The 14868-nt window shown below is 38.5% G+C and overlaps 2 protein-coding genes and 2 long non-coding RNA genes across 4 annotated transcripts in view; 2 read left to right on the top strand and 2 right to left on the bottom strand.

Annotated features, from left to right (window-relative positions):
* The window catches only part of LOC129775403 (uncharacterized), a 41159-nt gene extending 39972 nt beyond the window's left edge, over positions 1–1187 (bottom strand). Inside the window, exon 1 of the mRNA XM_055780122.1 lies at positions 316–1187. Within this exon, the coding sequence (XP_055636097.1) occupies positions 316–373 (58 nt within the window). The 5' untranslated portion in view covers positions 374–1187. The remainder of the gene's footprint in view (positions 1–315) is intronic.
* Positions 1188–5824: 4637 nt separating this feature from the next.
* On the top strand, positions 5825–6428 carry LOC129778952 (uncharacterized). The gene is made up of 3 exons (XR_008743534.1): positions 5825–5965; positions 6024–6205; positions 6269–6428. It is a non-coding gene; the product is annotated as an uncharacterized LOC129778952 (long non-coding RNA).
* Positions 6429–7719: 1291 nt separating this feature from the next.
* LOC129778949 (protein-associating with the carboxyl-terminal domain of ezrin) lies at positions 7720–10136 on the top strand. The gene is made up of 2 exons (XM_055786143.1): positions 7720–9021; positions 9077–10136. The coding sequence occupies exons 1-2, from the start codon at positions 7888–7890 to the stop codon at positions 9998–10000; spliced, it is 2058 nt and encodes a 685-aa protein (XP_055642118.1). The 5' UTR covers positions 7720–7887; the 3' UTR covers positions 10001–10136.
* LOC129778951 (uncharacterized) lies at positions 10119–11185 on the bottom strand. Its single transcript, XR_008743533.1, has 3 exons — positions 11092–11185; positions 10374–11032; positions 10119–10317 (listed from the first exon to the last, which is right to left on the bottom strand). It is a non-coding gene; the product is annotated as an uncharacterized LOC129778951 (long non-coding RNA).
* Positions 11186–14868: the final 3683 nt, after the last annotated feature.

The raw sequence follows: 14868 nt of genomic DNA, 5'->3' as shown, positions 1-14868 counted from the left end.
GCTAACAGTGATACGACAAAATGAATCCTCCGAAGATTATCTACGATTGAATCACTTTTTCCAGGTGTAATACATTAAACTGTACATTTGAAGCATACCACAAAGCCAAATATTTGTTGTGAAGGAATGTGTACTTGGTTTGAAACTGTTCCATCCTATCAGTTTAACTAATAGCTATTATCATACAACACAATTCTGTATCGTCATATAACGATAATGTAGCTGCCATGGCATTTATACTGCTATCACATTCACCACCTACACACATCAGAATCGGATGCTCAGAATCATCTCCCCAACGTCCCCAATATTTACCTTTCAACCAATCAGTGACCTGATCACTGCTCCATTCGGCCACATTGATGTAAGCCATTTTCACCGAGCGCTAACCCTCGCCTTACTGGCGATCACAACTGTTTTCGAATTCCACTTTGCACTGGACTGCTGCTGCTGCTGATGTTTTATTTGATAGAGACGAGACGGAATAGAAAAAAAAAGAACTCCAATCTCTCGTGATTCCTCCTCTCGAAGGGTGACTAATTTGATGCCACCCTAGCCGATTTTCATCCGCAGATTACGCCATGTAAAACGATGCTTCACTTTCAATTCTTAACCGATTACATCCGACACCACTTGAACTCGTGATTGCGTGCACCTTGTGATACCGATTTTCACCGCAAACCAACGAAATTTTCACATTTTACGCGAGATAAAATTCCTCCACTTGCTTAGCCATCTTCCCATGAAAGAGTGCGACGAAAAGAAACACACACACCGAGCAAGCAGGGGCAGCGAGCGCTTTTTGACGTTGGATTTCCTTTCGCTTGGACGGACTGATGCTCTTTGATGTTTTTTTTTCGGTCCGCCTAGTTGTGCTTTGTGTTTTGCGGAATTTTATGAATGAACACGCACCAACACGAACCGAGCGGGAGTGTAGCGAAGTGTTGTGACGGAGGTTGGCACAATTTATACTCGGAGTATATCTCGTTGAAATGTTGTCTCACGGTTTTTCACGGCTAAATTCGAACACTAAACAAGCATATTTGCGAAAAATATATCCAGTGTGAGAAAATTGCTTGTTGAAGTAGAAATATAACTTCAATTATACGTGGCTACAGTAACACGATCAGAATGAGATTTGGATTCTTGGGAGAGCTAGGAGATGAATTTTGTTTCTTGAGCTGACTTGTTTAGAATGAACCCTGTGACTGGCCTTTTTTATATAGACCTAAATTTTGTGTTGCCATCCGTACGCTCAAATCGATAAAATAGATAAGTGGCTCCCATCCCTGATATTCCAGAAATCTTTCCGGAAAATTCCAGATGTAGACGTAGACAGATTTTTTATTAGTTCCGTAGTTGTAGTTAAAATTTTTGTTTAGCCAGACTAACAAACAATAATGAAAGTCTGTCGATAATCTCCAATATGCTTTTATTGATTTTTCCTGAGTCAAACGATGTCGAAATTTTTTTTTCTGGTTGGACTTAATTAAAGTGTTACGTTGAATTCAACGTTCTAGTTGTTTTTTATTTCGATTTGATTATGTACCTACTAAAACATGTACCTATTATTCCGAACTGTGGCGCAAGCGGAGACAGCAATTATGAACGTTATGATGTCATCGTCGTCTTCACAATATTCACAATTTTATCTCCTGCGCCAAATTCACAATAAATATTTGAAACAGTCTACACAGTTGAACTTTATGTTGTCAATCGAGTAATTTTTAAAGCTAAGCCAGTTTTGCTGTCTAAAACGTGCATATCGACTATCAATATAGATTTCTATGATTTTTTTACTGTTTTCTGTGATTCAGAAAAGTGAGCGATGGAGATGTTATTTTGCTAAGAGATACTGAAAACTATCCGGATATTAAATAAACGGATTATTCCAATGTCACTCTAGATAGTTAGACAATGAACAGTGCATATCAATGCTAAGGCTGAATATTCAAATTTTATTGCTTCGCTTCTTTGTGAATGGCTTGCGCCACTCAGCGTGAAGGTGGCCGTACACTATTTGTCCAGTTCTTACTTTTTGACAAATGGAGTTTGGTTCAAATATGGTACAAATAAAAAAGTTGTCAGAAGAGGGGAAGGAGGTCAGGCGTTGCTTGTTGCGGACTGTTCCCGGTGCACGATTTTCAAGTAAATCAAGTCTCCCGGGTGCGCAAGCTTCACTCGACGCTACTGATGAGAACATTTACTCTGCTGTATCCTTTTCTCGAATCTTCTATAAATGACACATTGCGCCTTAACAAAAATATACATATATTTTGGGGGAAAAAAGACATTTCTATATACAATCGTTCTTGGAGGATTGTTTGAAAAAGATTACCAAGGAACTGCAAAGTTTCGCTAGTGTTGTTCACGAACAAGATTAGAAAGCGCAGGGATCACAATGGACGCACATGATGAGCCAAGAATACACGGGAACTACCTCCACGACAAGGTCTCAGGCGGAGCTATCAGGAAAGGAGTTGATTTTTGCGTATTCGCATTATCATTGCTCGTTCGTGCTATGGGCAGGTGTGCGTTATCTAACGGAACGTATTACACTTGGAAGCCCATCAGTTCCACAGTGACTGGGACGAGACACCTAAGAAGGATTTACCATGGATCAAACGATAGGGAAAGCTACAACGACAACGAACCTTGTCAATTTTGCGTCCCTTGGAGAGTACATACGGCCGAGTGCTGGACTGTGTCACACCGGGAGCACGGCCAAAGTGAGTGCAGGTTTCGCGGACATTACGCACACCCTGCATCAGGACGGTGCTCTTACCGGTAGGTGTCAAATGAAATAAATGTTATAGTTTGTCATATTTCTATTGGTGTCAATGCACCCCTCATTTGAGCAAACTTTTAATCAATCACAAGATTATTTAGTACGTATTCAGACCTTTTCTGGATTATAACACTTACGAATATTATTAACATAATGTATGCAAACCATTTGTATCAGATTTAAATACCTGTATCATGTAATTAATGCATCTCGATGACCTCGATTCTGATCATGGTTTGTTCGATTCGCTGATATTGGTTTGCCCACATGATTACTATGGTAACCGCTTGGCGCGCTGCAATTTGTTTGTTTTGTTGTCCTGAATATTCTCTGTGTTGAGTATTGTTCACCCAAAGTACGTAGAATAAGAAGGTAATCTCCTCCCTGATTTGTTCAAGTAGTGGTAGACAAAGAAAAAAGCAATACATAGTAATAAACCATCGATCGAATCCATATAAATTCGAACATATTTAAATTTGAGGGGCTTTGAATGAAAGGGGTGTAAGTGATTTGATCGATTTCTCTACATCGACTCTCTCTTTGGGTCATAACTTAACTGCAAATACATTCCCAGCTGTATTTACCAACGTGGAAAATAGGTCAGAACCTCATCTATCGGATTCTATAGCAAACTTAAATTGGAAAGTTTTTGCAATTGAGTTATTAACTAAATTAAAATTGTAACAAAAGAACTGTCTCGAAATATGTTTCGAAATGATGAAATAGCAGTTTATTTAATCATTTTAAAATTGAATAGTAAAATTATTGCATCTGTATTATGAAAAAAATGCAAAAACCGATATCAAATGTGTGTATATTATATCGAAGCAGTGTCGTTTCCGTTCCCGATCCAAGGAGCGAATGCATGGGATAGCTGAAAACGTCTCCGAGTAGTTTATCAAATTACAATTTATATAAAACACACTCACCTCCAGTACGAAGACGTCTTCTTTGCTGATTATCGGTTAAAACAGTATCTCCAAAAGAATCCAGTGAAAAATGAAGGGAACAAACACATATCTTTCGCGCATCGAACGAGCCTTTGTATCCGAAAAAGTTAAACCATTTTCATCCCAAAAATTTGTTGGTCGGGAAACGATGCAAAGTTATTTCGGCTTTCTCCAAAACTTTCGGTTCTTCTATTTAAAATTATTGTGCTCCGGCAGCGTGGGACGTGGCATTTTGACATTTCACTGAAGTAAACAAAAACTGTTCAGTATGAAATTGATAAAATATCACATAAAACCTTACCTGTAGTGGAAATGCGGTACACTATCGCGTTCATCGTTGGCTCGATTTGCGATTTTGTCACTATTTATGATTTTTAGAACTTTTAAACTCAAGAGATATTGAAACAACCTCAGACCTTCGAACAAATTGAGGATTTTTTTATTACTACCTCCTTTTGTGTGCAACACATGCGCTATTCGTGTGTATACACAGGAAATTTCCCTTACCTTCTATTCTACGTACTTTGTTGTTCACCTTTAAAATGCCCAAGAAAAGGCAATATTCTGAAGAAAGCCTAAATTATGAATGGATCAATAAGATGAAAGTAAACTCAAGCAATCAGAAATAGAAACAGGAAATTTCCCTTACCTTCTATGCTACGTACTTATTGTTCACCTTTAATATGCCCAAGAAAAGGCAATATTCTGAAGAAAGCCTAAACTATGAATGAATCAATAAGATGAAAGTAAACTCAAGCAATGAGAAATGCAACATCTACAGTGGAAACTCGATTATCCGCGGACGCAAAACTCGCAATGAAAAAAAATAATTAAAAACGCCAACAACAAAGAAAGTTCCTAGAATTCTAAAGGCTTTCCTCTTATTCTGCACCGTGAGGGACTTCGAACAGCAGTAGTCGGGTTAAAGATACGCGCTCTATTATGAAAGTAACCTTACTAGGCCTGAGAAGGGGAAATAAATAGCTTTCCCTTTTTTTACGATGTCAGACAGTGTTCACAGTAGCTGTTAACACTGTACTTTTCAGATTGCGAATTTATTAATTCACATAAGTGTTCATAGTGCTCAAGTGTACTATTTCGTTAGCTGAAAATGGAGCTTCAATGAAGCAGATGTGCTTGGATTACGGGATTGGAGAAGCAATAATGCGAGACATTTTAAAGCAAAAAGACAAACTGCTGAGTTTTGCATCAATGTCGGACAGTGATGATAAAAAACCGGGAAACAATGAAGAAATCCACCTACTATGAACAGGTGCACAGGTGCGAAGCGAGGGCACTTCCGTTTCCGGTTCAATCACTTCAGCTGAAGCAAAAACTTTTTTTTATGCATCGTGTGGTTGGTTACATCGTTTTGAGAAACGTCGTGGAATTAGAGACATTGGTATACACGGAGACAAGCTGAGCGGAGATCATCAAGCAGCTGATGAGTTTCAACGTGACTTTGAAGAGGTTTTATTGTCTGAAGATCTATCACATGAACATATTACCAGTTGATTATTTCAACAAAAAAAAAGGATAGATGAGCCGGCAGATGCATGGTATTCCATCCAACCCATAACACTTGTAAGGTCATGGAGAAAACTCTTGCCGATTATTGACTTAAATATCGAACAAGACGAGAATGAACTCATACCGACGTCTACTCTTGTTAATCTGGTGAAATACGTTGCGGGAGGTGAGAATGTCGACGAAAACAACATAGGGTTCGATTCCCGTACTGGTCGGGGGAATTTTTCGTCGAAGAAAATTTTTTTCGACCGACACTGTGGTCATGCGTATTTTAGAGCTTGCCATTCAGAGTGCATTCAAGGTGTGTTATTTGGCATATAAATCTCAACTAAGTACTAATAGAAATGATGTGAGTAATAATACGTTGAGACGCCGAAGTTTCTCTAGGAACGTTAGGCCATCTACACACTAGGCAACCTAAGTTGGAAAGCAACTTAACGAATCTGTCAAATAAGATGAGAGCATGTGTAATCAAATGAGAGCATACACACTAGGCAACTGGCAACTTAGGTCGGACCAACTTTTTCGATTCAACCTAGCATGTCGAGTCGCGCGCGATTTGTGTCGACAACTACTTTTTCGTTCAATTGCTGTTGACGTTTTGATTTCTGCGTTCATTGAATTTCAATATCTGTCAGTGGTGATGCAAAACAGTGTTTACAATATTGGCGCATCTGTTTCTATGAACGAACGAGATGTAAGTATTTTGCTACTTTGGTTTAGTTTATATATAATATATATTCGTTTGACGTTAGGAAATGCCATCAATATGCAAGTTCTCTTGATATACCGTCCGGGAAGAGTGCTGAATTGGTCAAGGATGCGTATAATATTGGAGATTGAGCAAGAAGCACAGAATCCGCTGGATGTGTTTTTTCCAAGTTAACAGCAATTGTTGCTGTCTGTTGTTATCAGCGAGCCGAAATAAGTATGTTAGGTAAATATGTCACCTTTAGCTTGATGCCGTCGGTTATAATAATGATTCAACAAATACCAACAGATAGCCTAAGATTGGATAATTCTGGTCAGATTTCCCGGGAAACCGTTATCATCCCTGATTCTCGATTGTACCATGTGCGAAGGTGCGGTCTGCGAATATGTGACCCCTAGGAGAATTTTTCATATTTCTTCTTCTTCTTGAATGGCGTTAACGTTCCCTTGTGGAACTTTTGCCGTCTCAACGTATGCATTAACTAGCGTCATTTATTAACACTTGGTCGAGATTTCTTAAGCCAAATAACACGCCTTGAATGTATTCCGAGGGGCAAGCTCTTGAATACGCATGACCACAGTGCAAGTCGAAGGAAATTTCTTTGACGAAAAATCCCCCGGCCAGAACGGGAATCGAACCCGAACACCCGGCATGATAATGTGAGACGCTAACCACTCGGCCACGGGTGCACATATTTAGCGTTAGTGTATACATAAATCATTCTTTAGAAGAATTGTTGAAAATTTTTCTGTTTTCTTTATATAATTCTTTTCGGCTGTATTCTTATTCCAATGATTTTTTTATGTTTGTAAATATTGTTTGCTGGTTTGTGGTATTACTCCAACGAAAAATAAATATATACATCCATTTTTTAGAAATATTTAGAATTTAGAAAAAAAGCAGCACCCAAAAGAAATTCTGAAATCTATTGTACACACGAAGGAATATTAACACAACGGTACATTTTTTAAATAAAAATGGTATTATTGTTTGATATATGAGATGAAACACCTTCGAAAAAAGTACATCCAGGAATGCCAGATAAGCAGATTTTTTTTCTGCTATAGTGTAAATTGTATTTCAATGGTGCCCTTTTGATTCTATTGTAGTTTTAAGTAGCCGCGTATGCATTCAATTTGATTCGATGATTTGTGAAATTAAGTTTTTATTTATTTTTTCTTTGCCTGGTGTCAAGAAAAATCCCAAGTAAAGTAGTTTTTATCAAACCAATTTTTCATAATTTGCTCTCCGTATGATTTTTTCGGCAATTAAATAAATGGCATCTCTGCCAGCGATTAGGCAGTTTATGATGACGGATAAAAACTTAACGAATTCATCGCGTTCGAGTTGTCTCAATGTGCAGAGCTGAGTTGGCGATGCGATTGACATTGCCAACATAGATCGGGTTGCTGTTGCCTAATGTGTAGACGGCCTTAGAGCCATTTGAGAAGAAGAAGATGATCAGACGTGGACAAACCATGATCATAACTTCTATTTGAAGAGAATCGTAAAAAACATAAAGCATTGAACAATTTGAACGCCTTATGGTATTATTACACTTGGGTTTTTTCAGCAAACCCAAACTCGTCTTGATTACATGTGATTTTCATGAAAAAAAATCGATTTGCATTTACTAGTTGCGCAAAAACACACAAATGGGAAAAACCAACATCATTTACCTTATCAATGTAACAAATTGGCAACTCGTTTTTCTCCCTGTAGCTGAAAACATGAATGACCTCATGTTTGACAATTCCCCGCACAGTGGAACTTTTGCGTATGTGAAATACATTTCGTGTTCTACGAATCGTTCCAATTTGGTGCGGAATAATTCCTAATACGATTCCTGCTGTTAACTGCCATAACATTATGAGAATGTTCTGTTGAGTGAACGATTATTGTTAGTGATGGGTAACGATCAATCTCAGCTGAAAGGATTGGAAATCAGCAAGAAGGCCATCCAGGTTACGGATTTCTGGTCTGTTTACAATGGTGAGATTCCGACCGAAACGTCAGTGTCGTATATTACGATTTTTCAAGGAGAAACACTGGTAACGGGACAGTTTTGGACAAATCTGAACCCGCTGGAAAGGGCAATCAAAAATCTTAAAATCTACCGACATCCAAACATACTGAAGTACATTGCGTCATGGAACAAGGGTTCGCTGAAAATGTTGGCCACAGAACGGTGCCGACCACTGGCCACTTGTTTGAATATCACAAGCGACGTTCAGATTTGTTTGGGCCTGCGGAACATTCTGTGTGCGTTGATTTTCCTAATAGAACAAGCGAACGTTCGCCATCTGAGCATTAGCATGTCATCTATATACGTTACCGAAGACGGCGCCTGGAGATTGGCCGGCTTCGAACATCTGTGGGCAGTGGAGGAATTCAACCTGAATCTGCTGGAAAAAGCTCAGCCCTACAGATACGGCAAGGCAATTGATCCGGACGAGTTGAAAAACAAGGGCCATGGCGTGGAGCAGTTCGCTTTTGCGATAATGTGCGAGGAAATTTTGCATAACAAAAGTGACAGTAACATTCCGGCTGTGGAAGATTTTAAATCTTATTGCGCAACACACCTAAAACACGCAAATGTTTCCATGCGCCCTAAGTTGTCGGCTATTTTGCTGCATCCGCTGTTCAATCATGATTTTATCCTAATACATTCCTTTTTAACTGAACTTCCACTAAAAAGTCCGCAGGCGAAGCAAGAGTTTTTCACCGGCTTAGCGGATCGTTTGCGAACGTTCGACCCGGAGACAGTCGCCGAGCAGATGGGATCGTTGCTTCTCTCTCGGATAGTGTTGCTCGATACAACGGCCCAACTTTGTGTCACTCCACATATTATGCGACCCAAAACCGATGATTTGTCTCCAGATTTGTTCGCGGCCAAAACATTTTCGGCTTATATTATTCCTAAAATAAAGCAAGTGTTCTGCGTTCAAGATGCCCAGATTCGGTTAACACTGCTGGAGTACTTCCCAGCGTATGTTGACTTCTTCAGCAAAGAAGAGCTGAAAGAACATGTTCTGCCACAGGTAGGTTTTTCACGATATCATAGAATTTTCATTGAAGTAATCCGCTTCGTTCCAGCTGCTCTTGGGCATCAAGGACACAAATGATGTTCTAGTGGCGAAAACGTTGCTATGCCTTGCCGATTTAGTTCCTATTCTGGGCTCGGCAGTAGTGATTGGGGGCAATCGGAGTAAAATATTTGCCGACGGTCGACCACAAGGAGTGCCCGACCAATCAAACCCATGGAGCGGAGTTCGCTCAATCACTCCGGTGTTGGGTTCGGGAGAATTTCTCTCAGGAAGTCCCACCCCAGGTGGAAGCGGCGTAGCCATTGGAGACAACAGTGTATCGTTCTCTTCAATGGTGAACGGAGGTGAGTTTAACTTCATGCCCGAGCGGTTGTCTCCCGAGGGAGAAGACATTTACCATACCAACAGCGATGTGGAGCTAGAAGTGGATGAGTGGAGTGATTGGGAGAATGATTCCAACGAACAAACTTCTAGCAACTCTGTCAAGAAAGTCGAAGAGCCTGAATCGGTTAGAAATGATCAGATCACTGCCATTTCCAAAGTTGAGACTATTCCACCACCCAAGGCTGGTTCGAATCAAACAGCCGGTTTGCCACACAACAAACCGGAGCAGAAAGATCCTACGAAGGATAAACAATCCGTCCCACCGCGGCAGGAGGAGAGTATAGAAAATTTGGACATCAAAACGCAAACATTCAAAAAGCTGGAATCAAGCGCAGATGAGATGGACTTTTTTAAGGACATGGAACCGGTTATCCAAAAGGCGAACGTATTGTTGATCAATGATGACGAAGAGGTTAACAGTAATGAAAGTGTCCCGTTAACATCGGGCCACAGCTCGCACCGAGCGGGATTGGAGCCAAAGGTGAAGGAGAAGGATTCCCCGCTGATTGCTAGTACTAGGTTCGATATCAAAGCAGAGGATCTAGCAGATAACGAGGATGGGTGGGATGATGAAGAGAGCGAGTGGTAAACGTTCTGTTAGTTGAGGTCAAAATAGGTGTTTGTATAGTTTTTTTTAACATGCCTGTCTAGTGTTAACAATCGGCGAACTTATTATGGTGTCATGACGAATATCCAATAAAACTAAGTTTGACATACATAACGAAGACAATGTATTTCAGTAGATTGTTTTTTTTAATATATCACAGCAATACTTCACTTGCGAAATCACTGCTGCGGGAAAGCTGATGCTGTTGGCTGGCGTGACAGAAGTGGAAATAAGCAATGTGGTGATGAGGGAAATCATCTTTCTCACTCGCTGATTGATTGAGTTGGATGTATTCATAGCTGAAACAAAATAAAATGATTAGTAAGTGAAAAGCAGAAATGAATTCCCTACTCACCAGTTGTATGATCCGGATAAAAATGCGAACGTTAAAATATCATGCGATTACGTTCGCTTACCTCGCCTATTTTCATTCTACTATACAACGGAATCAGTGCATTCGGGTTCCTCCGGGTGGTAATTCAGCTGAGCAAGTTGATAAATACCTCCTCGTCGTTGAGTTTTCGTGTCTGAAGAGGATTTTTGAATGTGCGCGAAGCACGGAACCTCTAATGGGGAAAGTTCTTCGCAATACCATCAGCCCTATTCTGTATTCCGACGGATTTTCATTTCGTTCGAAACCGTTATTTCGTTCGAGTTATAATTTCATATTCTCTATTTCGAACGCTTTAACCATTTAATGTTTGAAGAGAAACAGATCGAACGAAATGCAAAAACAACTCGAACGGAATACAGAATAGAATTTTATCAAGTCGTTCGGAATATTTCGAATCGATCGGAATACAGAATAGGGGTGCATATCATGGTCAAATTCTGCTGCTGCTGCTGTTAATGCTGTCCCCCGGCATTGCCAATAGGGGTTGGAGGTTACTGCTGCAGGAAAACGGATGTTGTTGGCTGCTGTGATAGAAGTGGAAATCCGCACTGTGGTGATGGGAGAAATCTTCTTTCTCACTTACCGATTGATGGAAGCAAACGAGTCGAATGTATTCATAGCTGATAAGACAAGATAAAATAATTAATAATTAAAAAGCCGAAATATATTTCATACTCACCAGTTGTATGATGCATTTGTTTTGTTTGAGATGACAGTTTAGCGGAGTGGAAAAAAGAACCATCAGTGATGCCATTTGGTTTGTTTAATTATTCAGTATTTTCGACTAACGATCTATCCGCCTTGGCGATATTGGGGAATAGGCATGCAGTATGGATTTGCAGAAGGAATGAATACACTTTTAAAATGAAAATTATGAATGAACATGATTTTTCCTTAATCAAATTAGTACTCTATGTAAGTGAAAATCACCATTGCCTGCAATCGCTAATTATTAATTAATTGATTAATAAATTTTATTATTTATTTTTAAATTTTTTTATTAAGTTAAGAATTAAGTTTGATGATGCATACCGGTTATTGATACTATGGATAATTGCGATGAAATCGATATCATATCAGCTTGGCTGATATTCATGATTATGTAGGAGCCGATACGAGAAGGATTTGCAGTATTTTTAGCGCAAAACACCCTATTCATCGTTTACTCAGTTGAAAAAAATTAAAGTTACAATACTTATAACAAGTCATTCCTCGTAATATACATAGCACATTGTAAAAAGATGATTTTATAACCTTTTCAGCGTGGAAAGAATACATGAAACCGGGAAATTTGAAGATGAATTCTGATTTCTCTAGAAAATTTGAACGAATTTCATACCAAAAAAACAAAACATCCTCATTTTACTCGTTGCGCCATCTGGTTGTAAATCCAACGTAAACTCATCAACTGACGAATTTACGCAAAGCTGAATCAGCTCATGAAGTGAAGGTGTTTGTTTATTTTACGCACTGAAAAGCAAGATTCTGTGGTGATTATTCATTTTATTTCAATTTAGATTCATTTCAGCCATTGAATGTTGTCAGTATATGGTAAGTAAGTTTTGTTTTGTTGGAGTTTTGTATATTTACGATAGTTTCAACACGCGATTTGACCAAAGTCATAGATAATCTTCTAAAATTTTAAGTTTGATGATGCATACCGGTTATTGATACTATGGATAATTGCGATGAAATCGATATCATATCAAATTGGCTGATATCATTGATTATGTAGGGGTCGATACGAGAAGGATTTGCAGTATTTTTAGCGCAAAACACCCTATTCATCGTTTACTTAGTTGAACAAAATTAATGTTACAATACTTATAACAAGCCATTCCTCGTAATATACATAGCACATTGTAAAATGATGATTTTCTAACCATTTCAGCGTGGAAAGAATACATGAAACCAAGAAATTTGAAGATAAATTCTGATTTGTCTAGAAAATTTGAACGAATTTCATACCAAAAAAACAAAACATCCTCATTTTACACGCTGCGCCATCTGGTTGTAAATCCAACGTAAATTCGTCAATTAAATTGACGAATTTATGCAAAGCTAAATTAGCTCATGCGACATCTACATTCGAGCTCAGAACCACAAAAGTGATGTTGTTTGTTTATTTTACGCACTGAAAAGTCGGTCGTGATTATTCATTTTATTTCTATTTAGATTCATTTCAACCATTAAATGTCGTCAGTATATGGTAAGAAAGTTGGGGCCTTGTATATTCACGATGGTTTCAACACGCGATTGAACCAGTGTCATTGATAATCTTCAAAAAATTTGAGTTTGATAACGCATACAGGTTATGCATACTGTGAATAATGGTGATGAAATCGATATCATATTAAGTTAGATGATATCATTGATAATGTAAGGGTCGATACGAGAAGGATTTGCAGTATTTTTAGCGCAGCTCATGTTACTCATCGTTTATCTAGTTGAGAAAAAAAAATTAAAGTTACAACACTTATACCAAGCGATTCTTCAAAATACACATACCACATTGTAAAATGGTTATTTTCTAACCTTTTTAGCGTAGAAAGAATACGTAAAACCGGGAAGATAAATTCTGATTTTTCTCGAAAATTTGAACGAATTTCATACCAAAAAAACAAAACATCATCATTTTACTCGCTGCGCCATCTGGTAGTAAATCCAGTAAAAAGATTATTTGATTGCGATGAGTTTGGAAGAAACTCTGTGCAATTTAATATATAACATGTTATTTTCTCACCTCTTTCAGTAGTGCAAACTGTATAAATATTGACAATGGTTGAATCAAAAAAGTAAATTCGAGAGCACAATCAAAAACAAGTTGAAAAATGCATGGTTCCTGCATGTGAGAACTACCTTGGAAAGCCCGAGAGAAAAATATACGTGATTTGTTTTTGAGTTTTAGGTTACATTCTCATCATTTTCTTAGTTCAAAAAGACTGGTGGGTAATGTCGGGGACATAACCGGAGATACGTAGGACTACACCAAGGGGTGTCCATTATTCGAATATCATGGAGCACAGATCCCAGAATGACCAACTTTTCATGTACAAAATTACACTCAGCAAACACTCATACATTTAGATTCAAATACGAAAAAAAAACAAAATTTGTCGTGTTGTTCAGCCGGCACGTACACACTTGATGGCAAGCATATCGTAATAGGAATTTACCGTCTGGTATCGTGATATGATTGGGTTTTGCACTCCTCATGAATAACTATTGTTCTACTAGTCAAGTCCTTCATTTGATACATATTGATGGCGGACATTTTGGATTTGCATTTTTCATAAATAACTGTGTTCTACTAGTCAATCCCTTTCATTTGATACCCATATTGATGGGACTTTGAGAAAATATGTAATCCGCCATTCCCAGCAAACATTAAATCGTATAACTTTGCACATGATAAGTTACATATAAATTCGTATCAAATCACAATCGCATAAAATATCAATCAAAATATCGATCATGTATATCTAAACTCGCATAAAATACAATAACACGATTTTCCATGTCATCGATGGATTGAGTGGTAACATTGTCGGATCAAATCGCATATCTGTCCAAAAAGCATCGTATATCATCGTGCGTACAAAATATGGCATATACGTATATCGCCTCCACTTTTGCGTGTATATCCTAGTTATATGCATCATATATCATACAAATGCGTCTTGGTTGTATGTATATCGCCTCCAATTATAGCTATTCATATGACTTAATGTTTGCTGGGTTGTGGTCGCCATCTTGGATTTTCAAGATCATGAAATACGCAGTTTTATAATGACTGCAGAGATAAAGGGGTGTTCCAAATTTCAGATCAACCGGTCATCAGGAAAGGGGTCAAAATTTAATTAATGTAGTACAGCGCCATAGACGAACATGTTACATATAAACATACAAATATGCCATAGCTAAATAAAACCGTTTAGAAGCTCCAGCATTCTATTAAATCGAGCGTGATTAGCCACTCATTCACCAGGCGCGACGCTTCCACCGCTTTTAACACACTTCGATAGGCTCTCCTGCTCCACATCCCATCGAAATTCCTGTCTCTCACTCTTGCGGTATCGCACCGCATACATCCCCGGCAAATGCAGCGATATCTCTTATGCTGAAAATCAATTTCAAGATAGCGCCTTTCCTGCTTGGCGTCCGATAATAGAATGTGGCTGTATCGACTCGTTCGGACACTCAAATTAAAAACTAATTTATCAATTATAACTCCGTAATAGACTCTTTTATTACACCACTATTTAATTCACAACCTTCGCGTATAACTGTACTCCTCGTAATCCCTTCTATCTTTTTCCTCACTATTGCCTCTCTCATCGCCAGCCAAGATCTCTCCCGTTCAGGTAAGTACTCTATTTTGATATCTTAGTAGTAGTAGGTCCCTACATCCCACCTTGTTTTTAATTTTCAAAAAGGCACATAGTCTTGAAACTTC

This window comes from Toxorhynchites rutilus, chromosome 3 (genome assembly GCF_029784135.1).
Source record: "Toxorhynchites rutilus septentrionalis strain SRP chromosome 3, ASM2978413v1, whole genome shotgun sequence".
NCBI classification, from domain to species: Eukaryota; Metazoa; Arthropoda; class Insecta; order Diptera; family Culicidae; genus Toxorhynchites; species Toxorhynchites rutilus.
Note: the sequence above shows the minus strand (reverse complement) of the source record. Positions and strands in the feature narration are given on the sequence as shown.